The sequence below is a fragment of the Strix aluco genome, chromosome 4 (genome assembly GCF_031877795.1).
Source record: "Strix aluco isolate bStrAlu1 chromosome 4, bStrAlu1.hap1, whole genome shotgun sequence".
Lineage (NCBI taxonomy): Eukaryota > Metazoa > Chordata > Aves > Strigiformes > Strigidae > Strix > Strix aluco.
Window position 1 is genome coordinate 199041 of NC_133934.1, and position 12795 is coordinate 211835.

The 12795-nt window shown below is 75.8% G+C and overlaps 3 protein-coding genes across 3 annotated transcripts; 1 reads left to right on the top strand and 2 right to left on the bottom strand.

Moving 5' to 3' along the window:
• Positions 1-1258: 1258 nt before the first annotated feature.
• LOC141923031 (interleukin-12 subunit beta-like) lies at positions 1259-4035 on the top strand. The gene is made up of 7 exons (XM_074823336.1): positions 1259-1500; positions 1834-1903; positions 2313-2534; positions 2838-2946; positions 3023-3204; positions 3328-3476; positions 3874-4035. The coding sequence occupies exons 1-7, from the start codon at positions 1384-1386 to the stop codon at positions 4033-4035; spliced, it is 1011 nt and encodes a 336-aa protein (XP_074679437.1). The 5' UTR covers positions 1259-1383.
• Positions 4036-5013: 978 nt separating this feature from the next.
• On the bottom strand, positions 5014-6806 carry LOC141923045 (uncharacterized). Its single transcript, XM_074823365.1, has 4 exons — positions 6701-6806; positions 5877-6481; positions 5441-5565; positions 5014-5375 (listed from the first exon to the last, which is right to left on the bottom strand). Exons 1-4 carry the CDS (start codon positions 6804-6806, stop codon positions 5324-5326), a joined length of 888 nt encoding a protein of 295 aa, XP_074679466.1. The 3' UTR covers positions 5014-5323.
• Positions 6807-7444: 638 nt separating this feature from the next.
• Positions 7445-11237, bottom strand: TLX2 (T cell leukemia homeobox 2). The gene is given in 6 exon segments (XM_074821319.1): positions 7445-7661; positions 8065-8125; positions 8128-8301; positions 10566-11092; positions 11094-11215; positions 11217-11237. Coding segments are annotated over 6 exon segments (1122 nt in total).
• Positions 11238-12795: the final 1558 nt, after the last annotated feature.

The following is a 12795-nucleotide window of genomic DNA, read 5'->3' on the forward strand; positions in this document are numbered from 1 at the left end:
GTGCAGCCGCTGAGGGAGGGGCTCTCTCGCGCCCCGGGGCCCTGCCTGCGCCCCCCGCCCAGCTCCCCTCTCCCGGGGGGTTTCTGAGCACGAGGCTTGTCCCTGGTCTTGCTCACCTCCCACCCCCACTGCGGGCAGCGCCGCAGCCCCCGCTCCCGCCGCCAGGCCGAGGGGCAGCCCTGGCCTTTGCGCCAGGTCTTCCCCGCTGCGGTCGGGCGCTTTTCTGCAGAAGCGGAGGGGAAGCTGCGGCCGCCGGCGGGGTGGGAGGCAGCTTGGGTGCGCAGCCAGCTCTTCCCCTCTCCCTGGGACAGGACGGGGCACGGCTGCCCCCCTCGGGGCAAGGTGTCCTCCTCGCGCTCCCTCCCAGCACCTTCCGTCCCGCCACCACGGGCTGAGCTCCGGCCCCTGCCCCAGGACACCCGGTGGTGCGGGGCTCCCCCATCCCGGCAGCTGCCCCCCCCGCTCCTCCCCTCAGCCCACGCGTGGGGGCTCCGCTGTTCCCAGGAAGGGCCCCGGAGGCTCCACCACTGCATCCCCACCACAGCACCTCGAAGGTCGGGTGGAAAGTGAGGGCTGGGCCTCCCCGCAGCCTCCTCGGAGCCCGAACTTCCCCTTCGCTTTCTAGGAACCCCAGAAAGTACGTGAGAAGGAGCAGGGGGGCACAGCTCGTGCCTGCTCCCCCTTCCCCAGCCCAGGGCTGCCTCCGGTGGGGGGCAGCTGCCCTGTCCCCTCTCCCTGGACCGGGGCTGCAGGCACTGGGGGCTGTGCCTGGCTGGGGGAAACAGTGGCCATGCTGCCCCTGTCCCCATGTCCCCCCCTGTTCCCACCCCCCCACCCCCAGCATCCCACTGGGGCAGCTGCATGGCCCGGGGAGGGGAGAAGGGGCGAGACAGCCCATCCCTGGGTTGGTGCAGCACCCCGACCCCTCCACAGGGACCCGCTTCCCTCCTCGGGGACCCATCACAGCCCAACTGGCCAGGGCCGATCCCCCCCCAGCCCCTCTCTGCCCCCCCGGGACAGGCACCGCTGGGCCTTGGTGGCCCCTTCCCCGTGCTCCCCTGCCGCCGCAGGGGGCTGCAGGGGCTCCCCGCGGCGCGGGGCGACGTGCAAACCCTACGGCTGGTCCCGGGGCTCAGGACCACCCTGGGGGAGCTGGGAGCCCCCGGGGCTGCGGCACCGTCCCGCTGCCCAGCGCTGCCCCCCTCTTGGCCCCGCGGGTCCCGGGCGGGGACCCCCCCTCCCCTCAGCGGGTCCCGGCGCCCCCCGGCCTGGGAAGTCCCCGGTGAGTCCCCGCGGGGCTGGGGCCGGGTGGGCCGGGGGCTGAGCGCGGGTCCCGGCCGGCAGCTCCACCCCGCGCCGCTTTCTCCTCTTCTGAGAACTCTGATGTTCTGCGGTTTGGCTTCACCTTGGGGCGGCCCCGCGGGGTCCCGGCTCGGTATAAACCGACCGGCCCCCGGCCCCCGCCGAGCCCACCGGAGCAGCGCACGCCACGGCCGGGAGGTAGGCACGGCCCGGGGGGCCGGGGGGGGCCCGGGAGGGTTTGGGCGCCAGGGAGCCCCGGGGAGGTGCTGCTGCGGGCGGGCTCTGCAGCTCCCAGCCCGGGGGGCCCGGCGGGGCCGCGGTGGGACAGGTCGGGGTGTCACATCCCCTGTGCGGGGCTCGCACCGCGCCGCTCCCCCCTCCCGCCTGACCCCGCGGCCGTTCCAGGGCTCTGCCCTTGCGGGTCCTGCTGCCTGCACCCCGCTCTGGCCGGCTCCCCTCCTCCTGGGGCACGGCTGCCCCCCCTCCCGGCACGGCGCTGCCCTTCCCCTCCCTCTGCCCTTCCCCTCCCAGATGCTGGTGCTGGTGGGACTGGTGCTGAGCCTGGTGCCCGCGGACGCCCTGACCGCCTTCCCCCCAAAGTGTGAGTCCTGCCCCGCCTGGGCACAGGGGAGGAGACAGACCCCGGGGGGGGGACACTGCGGGTCCCACACAGCAGCTCTAGGGAGCAGGGACCCCCCACATCCCTCTGATACAGGGTGGCATGAGCCGGGGTTGGGGCATCTCTTCTGGTGGGGTGGGGGGGGTTAGAGGGTGGGGATGAGAATGATGGGAGGGGGAGAATGTGGGGCGAGGGAGCAGGGGGATGGACACGGGGTGATGGGGCAGGGTGGGGGATTCATGGGGTGGTGGGATGGGGTGGGGTGGGGACCGCGGGGAAGGGTGGGTGTGGTGTGTCGGGACAGGGGGGACCCAGCCCCACTGTGGTGTGGGGGACAGGCTGCCCACAGCACAGCCCCGCTCCCCCCCTAGTCTCTGCCTCTCGTCTCCAGTTCAGGTGGGGAAAGTGAACGGGGACGTGGTGATCAAATGCAACACCTCGGAGCCGCGAGTGACCTGGACGCAGAACGGGGAGCCCGAGCCCATGGCCGAGCTGGTGGCCGAGGGACAGACACTCACCATCCTGGGCCTGGACCTGCCGGCCGCGGGCAACTACAGCTGCTGGGCTGGCACCGTCCTGCTGGACACCACATATGTGGTGGTCAGCGGCACCCGTACGTCAGGCCGGGCACGGGGGGGGCCGGGGGGGGGGGAGAGTGGGGGCTGAGGGAGCAGCGGGGGGTGGATGAGGCAAGGGGGGGACATGGGGAGTTGGGGGTGGGCTGGGGACCAGGAGATGCTCCTGCATCTGCAGATGTTGGTGCCCAGCCCAGGGGGCTGGGGGGATGCTCCAGACAGGGCTGTGCAGGGCCGGGGGGAGCCCAGTGGCAGGGGCAGCCCTGCCTGTGCCCTGCGGGGACGGGGCACCGCTCCCGGCCCTGCGCACCCCCCAAGCCTTCGCCCCTCGGCCCCGCCAGGCAAGGAGCGGCTGAACGTCTCCTGCCAGGCTGAGTCCTACCGCGGCTCCTTCCGCTGCTCCTGGGCTGGCCCCAGCTCCGCCGTCTTCCGTGCCCGCCTCACACGCAGGTGGGTGCCCCAGGGACCCCCAGTCCAGCCCCAGCCCTGTAGCCACCCAACCCTCACACCCGCCTCCCCCCTGCAGCGACGGCTCCTTGGGGGAGTGGGTGCTGGCCACCAGTGGCCATGGCCAGTTCAGTGCCAGCTTCGTGGACCCCTCCTTCTGCCCCTTCGCCGAGGAGCTGCACCCGCTGCGGCTGCAGCTGGAGGGGCTCTCGGACACCTCCTACCTCAGCTTCTCCAGCCACTTCTTCATCCGCGACATTGGTGAGCTCAGACCCGTGACGCAGGGCTCCAGGGGGTGTCCCTGGGGGGGGCTGGGACCCTGTGGGAGGGCTCGGCCCCAGGGCTGGGCAGTGCTGCCCGTGCTGAGCCCTGCTCTGCCCGCAGTGCGGCCCGACCCGCCGCAGGAGCTGACCGTGCAGCGGCGGGGGGAGCGGCTCCACCTGGCCTGGGCCCCCCCGGCCTCCTGGCCGCTCCCCAAGTCCTACTTCGCCCTGCTCTACCGGCTGCAGTACGAGCTCCCCAACGGCACCCAGGTAACGGCGGGATGCCCGCGCCCAGCCTGGCCCTGGACGTGCCGCCCCGCGTCCTCTCACTCTGCTGCGCCCACCCTGCCCCTGCCCGGGGCTGCCTCTGGGGACAGGGACATGCCAGGGGCTCAGCAATGGCCCCCTCCCCACTGCACTGCCTCTCTCCTTGGAGTGGTGAATTGTCACCTCTGGGGTCACCTCTGCTCCCCCCCCAGCACTGCCCATGCAGGGCAGTGTCACTGCCTGGGTCCGGCGGGTATCTGTGTCTCCCCCTCCTGAACCCCCAGCACCAGGTCCTGCTCCTGCCCTGTCCCCCCCCTGTCCCTGCAGCGGTGCCCGTGCCAGCTGCCCCCCGCCCCATAGGCGGGTGCTCCCCCAGGCCACGACCTGCCCCCTTTTGCAGGTTGACGAGTACGTGGAGGGCGCGGAGCAGACGCGGCTGCCAGAGCTGGTGAGGCGGGTGCGCATCCGCTGCCGGGACCCCTACGCCAACCCCGCCTGGAGCCCCTGGACTGCCTGGCAGGAGGCCGACGTGGCTCAGCAGCCCCGGCTCCGAGCGCGCTGATCCCGCACACCCGTCCCCCACCCCACTGCACCTCCGTGTGCGGGGGGACACAGGGGGGCACCCCGAGGTGTGACCCCCACCGCCGACCTTCCCGCTCTCTCGTGGGGTTTGGGAGGGACTTTTCCCTCTAACAGAGCTGGGCTTGGCTTTGCTACCACGGTGCTCTGTCAGTCTTTGTGTGGGGCGGGGGGCGATGGGCCCCGCAGCCTCCGCGGGCTCTGGCCTGCCCTGTCCTTCTGCTCAAGGTGCCCAGACCGGCCCCTGCCCCACGGGGGGGGGGTCACAGCCTTGTGCAAAGCCCCTGCTGCCCACGGGACCCCTCCTCCCCGCCGGTTCTGGGCCCGGCCCGTGGGCTGAAGCCAAACGTGTAACACACGTGCGTGCACGCGCCAGCTCCGCGGCCGTACCCAGCCCTGCCCCGGGGGGGGGTCCCCACAGCCCCCCCGCAACTGTCTGCCAGGTCACACGCAGGCACCCTGGACCCCCCATTCCTCACTAACCCCTCCCCCGATCTGCCACCTTTCTGGGGGCTGCAGGGGTGGGGCACCGAGGGGGCATGGCCGGGGGGGGGCAGCGCCCTCCCCTCACATCCCGGTGTGCCTGACCCCAGGAGTGCGGGTCCCAGGGCAGGACACGGCCACAGCGGGGGGGTCAGGGACCACCCGCCACCACAGGGGGGGGGGCTCAGCTCCCACTGAGGCAGAGTCCCCTCCACCACGCATCCACGGCCCGGCCCCCCCGATGTGCCCCACTCGGCACCTCCGTGGGGCACCCAGCTCGGGGGCGAGGGGCCATGGGGGAGGGAGCCAAGGCCCCGCAGCCAGGCAGCCCCCGCGGGACACAACCCCGGCCCCCACGGACCCACCCTACACACCGGCTCTGCCGCAGACCCCGAGAGCGCAGCAGGGTGCCCCCGGCGCAGGGCCCGGCTGGGGGACGCTGCCCCCCCCCCCCCCCCCAAGACAGGCCGGCTCCGGGTGATGCCACGGGGCTTTATTGAGGTGCTTCCAGGCGGGCGGGGGCCGGGCCCCCCCACCCTGCTGCTGCTCCGGAGAGGCTGGTGAGAGTGTGCGGCCCCGTGGGCGCTGCCCTCCTGGGGGGCCGGGGCCTCCCGGGGCGGGGGGTCTGGGGAGCCGGGGGTCCCAGGAGGCCGGGGGGGGCCCATGGCACAGGGGGACAGAAGGACCGGGGCTCCAGGAGTCCAGAGGGTCCGGGGGTCCCACGGTGGGGTGGGAGGGGGGCGCTCAGGGGACCCCGAGGCGCAGAAGTCCGGGGTCTGGGGGTCCCGTCACGGCGGGGCCAGGCAGCCCAGGCGCAGCTCTTCGCCCTCCAGCATCTCCCTGCAACAGACAGGCCCGGGCTGAGCCCCGCGCCCCGCCCGCCCCGCCCGCCCCCCCCCGCGTACCGGTACGCGGCGATCTCCGCCTCCAGCGCCATCCGCAGCCGCAGCAGCGCCGGGTACTCCCGCAGGCACCGGGCCATCTCCGCCTCCGCCGCGCCGATCTCCCGCTCCAGCTCCGCCACCCGCTCCTGCGGGCCGGGCCCTCAGCAGCGCCCGGGGCCCCCGGGCCACCCCCCCCGCGTCCCCACTTGTACCCCCCTGCCCCCGCTCCACCCGGATCCCCGCCCCTCCCCACCCCCGTAACCCCTCCCAGACCCCTGCACCCCCCTCCCCAGCCCCAGCCCGCCCACTCCCCCCCCCCCCCCCGGAGGGCATGCAGGCCCCGCACCGCCCCCCCGGCGCCTGGGGTCCGTCCCCACCCCCCCAAAAATCCGCCTCCCCCTTCCCCACAACCATCCGCCCACTCCCAAACCACCTGGGACCCCCCAGCCCCCCTCACCTGGTACTTGGCGAGCTCCCGCTGCGCCGGTCCCTCAGCCCCTCCAGCTGCCGGTGCAACGCGCCCACGGCCCCGCGCAGCGCCTCCACCTCGGCAGCGCGGGCGCGCAGCAGCCTCCGGTACCCGGCGGCCTCGGCCCGGGCTCGGAGCACCGCGCCGCCGCCCCCCCACCGGCACCGGGGCCGGCCCTCGGCCGCGCTCATCGCGGCGGCTCTGCGGCGGTGACACACACGATCCCCCCCCGCGCTCCGCCACCCCACCCCCCGCCCGGTAAAACGGGGCAGCGTCACGGAACCGCAGCCAATCCCGCCGCCGGGGAACCGGCACCGGTCGCCCGCCTCCTCCCGGTAGCAACGGAGGGGGGGGCGGCAGGAGACAAACCCCCCCCCGCAGCTCAACGGGCTCCCGCCGGCCCCCGGGCGGCGGCTGCAGCACCACGGACAGCGGCGGAGGGGTCAAGGTCAAGGTTAGGGTCAGGGTGGGCGCTCTTGCCCCCCCCCCGTTATCGATCAGATGGGGGTCACCTCGCTGGCAGAGCCGGGGGGGCAGGGAAGGGGGTCCCCGGCCGAGGCGGGGGTCACTGGGAAAGGCAGGGCAGACATTCGCTGGAGGACGGGGGGTTCAGCCCCCAGCAGACCCCTCGGCCTCCCCATGAATGTGCTGTGGGTCACGCCAGAGCGGGGTTCAGCCTGAGCCTGGGCGGCGCGGGGGGAGGCAAAGGGGCTCCCGGGAGCCAGAGACTCGGGGGGGTCACAGGCACAAGGGCAGCCCCGCTGTGGGGGGGGCGGCACAATTCTTTGTCATGCTGAGGCACCCCCAGTCACCGCAGGGTGCTGCGGGGGCACGTCCAGGCCCAGGGCCGCAGAGAGCCGGCAAACCGGGGGGTGCAGGGGCCAGGAGCACCGGGGAGCACGGCGCCCCCCAGTCCATCAGTCTGTCCCACCGCTGGGGGGGCCGGGGGGTTCTTTGTCCAGCCCGGGGGCCGCAGCTGGAGGCCGGAGCTGGCAAACTCCGACCAGGATAAGGCAAGTGTGTGGGGGGGGTGCAGGCCCCGCGGTGGCCACTGGCAAGGGCAGGGGGGGTGTCCCAGCACCGGGAATGGGGGGGCCCACCCTGGGTGGGACAGGGGCTGCCCCGGGGGGGGGGAGCGGGGCCTGGCTGACCAGGAGAGCCGTTGATGGGTGGGCAGCAGGTCCTGAGCAGGGACCCTCCCCCGAGGAGCTGCCCCCGGGGAGGGGGGGCCTGGACTTGCAGAGGCCTGCGGGGCACGGGGGCCCAGCCCTGGGCTCTCCGGGGTGTCCGGGCAAGGGGCTGCCCACAGCGGTGCTCCAGGCAGGGTCTGGGCGGGGGTCGGCAGAGCTTTGAGTCCAACCGCAGGGGTCTGTCCAGGAGGGGCGGCCGAGGGGGGGTCCGAGGGGGCTGGCCCGCGGCGGGGAGGGGGCTGCCAATGCTGGGGGGGCTCCCGGGAAGCAGCAGCCCCCTCCCCGCCGCGGGCCGGAGGTGCTGGGCTCAGACCCCCGCCAGGCTCCCACTGCCCCCCCCGGCACGTCCGTGGCCCCCGGGGAACCTCACACCACGGAGGCCACCCCCGAGACGGACGTCACCTTGTTGTCCTCGGCCCAGGGCTGCAGGTTCTGCAGGGCGTAGAGGGAGGAGTTGTGCATGCAGAGCGGGTCCTGCGGCAGCGGCTGGCTCAGGCTCTTCTGGAAGGCCTCTTGCTGCAGGTGCAGCATCAGGCGGTTGGCCTGCTGCCGCTCCGCCTCGCGCTCCTCCGCCGTCTGCCTCCTGCCAGCACACATGGCCTGTCCGGCACTGCCCCGCTGCCCGATGCTCCGGGCCGGTGAAGCGATGCCCCGCAGCCCCCCACCACAGCCCCGTCCCTCCCTCGGCACCAATGTGGCGATGTCCCGCAGCCGCCCGTCGCAGCCTCGTCCCTCCTGGCACCTCCGTTCACCGCTCTGGCAGTGCCGGCACCACCACACCCCGGCACAGTGCTGCCCCACAGCCTCCCCCCCCAGCCCCGTCCCGCTCAGCACCACCGTGCCGCACCCAGCCAGGCACAGGGTATCCGCAGAGACAGGCACCCCATCCCGCCCCATCCCAGGCACTCCCGGGGGGCACAGCTGCGGTGGGGGGCGGCTGCCGGCAGCAGGCAGGGGGTCAGAGCTGCAGCGGCCGCCCCGGTTACCTCCACTTGGTGCGGCGTGTCTGGAACCAGGTCTTGACCTGGGCGTCCGTCATCTTGAGGCCTTGGCCAGGGTGGCGCGCTCGGCCGAGGCCAGGTACTTCTGGCGGTGGAAGCGCTTCTCCAGCTCACAGATCTGCACGCGGCTGAAGGACGTGCGCGGCTTCTTCCGCTTGGGCGGCGTCCGGTTCTGGTAGGGGTGGCCGATGCGCCGGGTCGCCGCGAAGGGCGACAGAGCGGCTGCGGGCAGAGGAGGGGTGAGGGGCTGCTCAGGGAGGGCCACAGGCAGAGCCCCTGCTGAGGGCAGGGCAGGAGGAGGCGCAGCCCGGCCGGGGGGACACTCGGGGCCGTGGGCATGGGGAGCTCCAGGCGGCCGTGGGGACAGGGGGGCCGTGGAGACAGGGGGGGTGTGGGGACGGGGGGGGGCTGTGGGGATGGGGAGCTCTGGGGGGGCCACCGGCACTGCCTGGCAGGGGGGAGGGGGCTGCAGACCCCAAGCCATCCCACCCGCTTCCCACAGCCCAGGGACACGCAGGGCAGCTCCAGACGTGGTGGGAGGGCTTGTCCCCACCCCACGGCCACAGCGGCTGGGCAGGCCCAGTCCCGGGGCCGGTGCAGAGCCGATGAGGCTCCCGGCAGCACAAACCCGCCCTTCCCCACGCACCGCGTGCTGCCGTGGCCCAGGAGGAGCCTCTGCGGCACTGCCGGGGCCTCCCAGCCCCCCCAGGGAGGGGACGGCACCCCAGAAGCCATCGGAGGGTGGCCAGCGTCTCCCTCCATGTGCCGGCAGCGTCCAGGCCGGCGGCCACCAGTGCCAGGGTGCAGGGGCTGGGGAAGGGGCCGTCCCCGCACGGCGAGGCCCGTGTGCTGCATCCCAGCCCCGGCCGCAGCCGGAGCCACGGGGGGCGTCAGGGCAGCGAAGCGGCATGGAGGAAGGTGAGAGCTCGGCGGGCACAGCACCTGGCTCCCCGCTCCCCTCCTGCCCCGGCGGCACCCACGGCCCAGCCACGGCCCCGCGGCCCCGCGGCCCTCGCCGGCGCCAGCACCACACAGGCAGGGTGGCACATGGCTGAGCCCGCGGGGCCACATGGGGCCCCGTCACCCCACGCCGCAGGGACGTGGGGCAGCCCTGGCGACAGCGCGGCGCCCAGCAGACCCTCCCCACCATGCCGGACCCTCCCTCCCGCCAGCGCCCAGGCAGGCAGCGCGGGCAGGAGGCCAGCCTGCCCGGCGGCGGGGGCGGACGCGGTTGACGCAGGTGGAGCCGCACAGTCGGGGGGGGGGGACGGAGGCCCCCGCGCCCCCTCCCCGCACAGGGCGGCCCCTCGCCGGGAACAGATGCCGACAGCCCGCAGACCACCCCAAGGCCGGCGGTGCTGAGTGATGGCTGTGGCTGGGAGACCCCGTGCCGGGGAGGGGCCGCCCCGTCCACCCACCACCGCTGGCGCCAGGCAGGAGACGGGGACGTCACCCACCACCCCTGCACGGGGACGGTGCTTCGTCACCACCGGCATGGCGGGGTGGGCCGGGAGGCGAACCTGGCTCTGCTGGCGCCCAGGCTGGGCCCCCGCGGCCCCCGGCCTCCCGCCCCGCCTGGCCCCATCGCCCCCACAGCCAGTGCTCGGCCCCCAGCCCCATGCGGCCCCCGGCCTCGTCCCCGCATGGCGCTGTGCACTGCGGACGTGGCAGCGCCGCCATCTTGGGAAGGAGCCGAGCCAGGCCAGGGCTCCCCGGCACCCGCACGCACCCGGCACCCCAACCGCAGCCCTCTGCGCCTTCTCCTCCGGGGTGCACACACCGGCACCCTCGCCCCAGTGCGGGGTGATCCAGCCCCCACCACGGGCGCTCAGACCCCGGCCCCACCGGCAGCGCCGGGACGCAGCACTGCCGCCCTGACACCTGCCCCGGCCCCGGCACCCACCAGCCCCGGCCTCCCCCACGACACCGGCACCTTGTGCCCTGCGTCCGGACCCGCACACAGGGGTCTTGAAGCCCCGTCACCCCACCACCGGCCCCCGGCCCCGGGGGCACATGGGGACAGGGCACCACCCCCCCGCAGCCTCCCCGTTATGGGTGGAACAGGGTCGGCACCCGGCGGCCCCGGGCAGGGTGCAGACCCCGAGGCCGGAGCAAGGCGGGACCCCTCGGGGGCCACCCGGAGCCGGAGCCCGGCCCGGTCCCTGCCCGGAGCCGCCGGGAGCTGGAGCAGGGCCGCGGCGGAGCTGCCGGTGGCTGTGCCGGCCCCGAGCCGCCCTCCGCGGGCCCCGACGGCGGCCGCTGCCCGGTGGAGCGGAGCGGGGCGGGGCGGGGCAGGCGGCGGGCGAGGACCCCGAGCTGCGGGAACCGGCGGAGCGCTCGGTCCCCGGCCGACCCCGGCCGCTCCGCGCCCACTCCGATCCCGCTCTGCATCCGCCGCGCCGACGGGAGCCGCCGGGAGCCGTCGGAGCCACCGGTAGCCGCCGGTAGCCGCTGGTAGCCGTCGGTAGCCGGCCCGCGGCGCTCACCTGAGAGCCGGTCCTTGGCGATGCGGCGCGTCGTCTCCATCCAGGGGAAGGTGAGCCCCGGGAGCCCGGGCACCGGCGGCGGCGCGGCAGGCGGTGCGGCGGGCGCGGGCCGGTGCGCCGGGACGCGGATGACCCCAGCGGGCGGCGCGGCGGGCGCGGGGGTCACGTTAACGCTCACGTTCATGCTCATGTTGAGGTTGTAGGAGCCGAGCGAGCAGGCGGGGCCGTAGCCGCCGCCGTAGAGCCCGTAGTCGGGCTCGCCCGCCGCCCGGGCCGAGCCCGCGGGCTCGGGGCCACCGAGGATCTGGTCGATGCCGAAGCTGATGGGTTCGTGGGGGGGGGGGCCCTGGCCGCCGCCCTCCCGCGCCAGCGCCGCCGCCTCCATCGCCCGGCCGCGCTCAGAGCCGGCGGGGCGCGGGCATGGCCGGGGGGCGGCGGGGGGCGGGCGCGGGGGCGGCTGGTTCGGTGCGGGCCCGGCGGCGCTGGGGCAGGGTCCGGGGCAGGGTCCGGGTGCGGGGCATGGCCCGGGGGTGCGCGGCGGGCCCCGGCGGCGGCCGCTTTTCTGCCCCGCTCCATCTGGACCTGCCAAAATCCCGACAGCCCGCGCCCTGATTGGCGGCCGCGCCCCGTGATTGACAGCCCCGCGCCCCCCGGGGGCGGGGGCTCGCGCATCCCGGGGCCCCGCCCCGTCACCGGGGGCCCCCACACCCCCCCCACACACACACACACCCTCCCCGCCCTGCCCGGGCTCCCGCACCGGCTCCGGGGCGGACGGACGGACGGTCCCGTCGGGCCCCGAGCGCACGGCGCCCCGCCCGGTCGCGGGACGCCCCCCCGCCCCGGTTCCCCGCCGCCGGGGCAGCCGCCGGACATCCCCCGGCTCGCAGCAACGGAGGGGCGGCGCGGGGCCCACCGGAGCCGCCCCGATACCGAGCAGCCCCGTCGGAGGCTCCGGCGGCGTCGGGGCGCCCAGCCGAGCCCCCCCCCCGCCCCGTTTTCCCGGGCGGACGCGGCTGCGCGTCCCGGAGCGCACGGAGGGGTCCCCGGTGCCGTTATCCCGGGGCGCACGGACCGGCACCGCGCCCGCCGCTCCTGGGACGCGCCGAGCCCGCCCCCACCGGGGAGCGAACGGACCTCGAGTCCCCGGAACCGTCGCTCCCAGGACATGGACCCGGGGTCGGCCCCGATCCGCCTCTCCCGGACGGACCGCGGTTCCCCCGAGCCGCCGGTCCCGGTAGCAGGGACCCGCGCTCCCGGGAACGCGGATCCCGGTTCCCCCGACCCGCCGTTGCCGGCAGCACGGACCCCGGTTCCCAGGAACGCGCCGTTCCCGGGAGACCGACCCCCGCTGTGCCGACCCGCCGTTCCCGGGCCAGGGATCCCGTTTTCCACAGACCCGCCGTTCCCGGGTGAGGGATCCCGGTGCCCCCGACCCGCCGCTCCCGGCCACGGAGCCCGGACCGGCCCCGTCGGGACGCTCGTACCTGGCTCGCAGCAGCGGGCCCGGCCGCGGCCCCACCGACGGTCGGTAACGGCCAGCGGAGAGCGGCACGGCCGGGCCGGGCCTCCCAGCGACTATCGCGACAGCCGCGCCGCGAGCGGTGGGTCCAGCCCGTGGGGCGCGGCTGTGGGGCGGCCCCGCGGGTCGGTCCCGGCGGCTCCCGGGCTGGGGGGTCGCAGCTCGGGGCGGTGGGTCACGGCTCGGGGGCAGGGGGTGGGGAGGGGATGGGGGGGGCCGCCCGGCCACCCTGGCGCCACCGGTCTGGGGCAAATGATATTACCGGGGCCTGCGCCTGTAAATCACGGCGGCACCGGGAGCTGCAGCTGCCGCACCCGGGGGGCCCCGGGGACACCGGGCGGACCCGGGCTCAGCCGGACCCGACGCAGCATGGGGTGACGGTCCCGGCACCCCCAGCTCCTCCGGGGCGCGGGGCCGCGGCCACCCGGGGCACACACGGGCACACCCCCCCCCCCCGCCCCGGTCTGTCCCCACCAGGCCCCGGCTGGGCACACGTTGAGGGCGCATCCCCCCACCCCGTCCCCTGTGTCGCACCGCGGGTGGGGATCCCCGTGTGCCAGCACCGGGCCGGGCCGAACCCCGGGAGTTTCCCGATATTTCTTGCTCTCGGCCTGGCAGGTGCCGGCAGAACCGTGGCCGGTGCTCCCGCCGCGCGGCTGCGGCTTCACCACCCGGGGGGAGCCACCGGGGCCCCGCGGGGCGCAGCCGGCA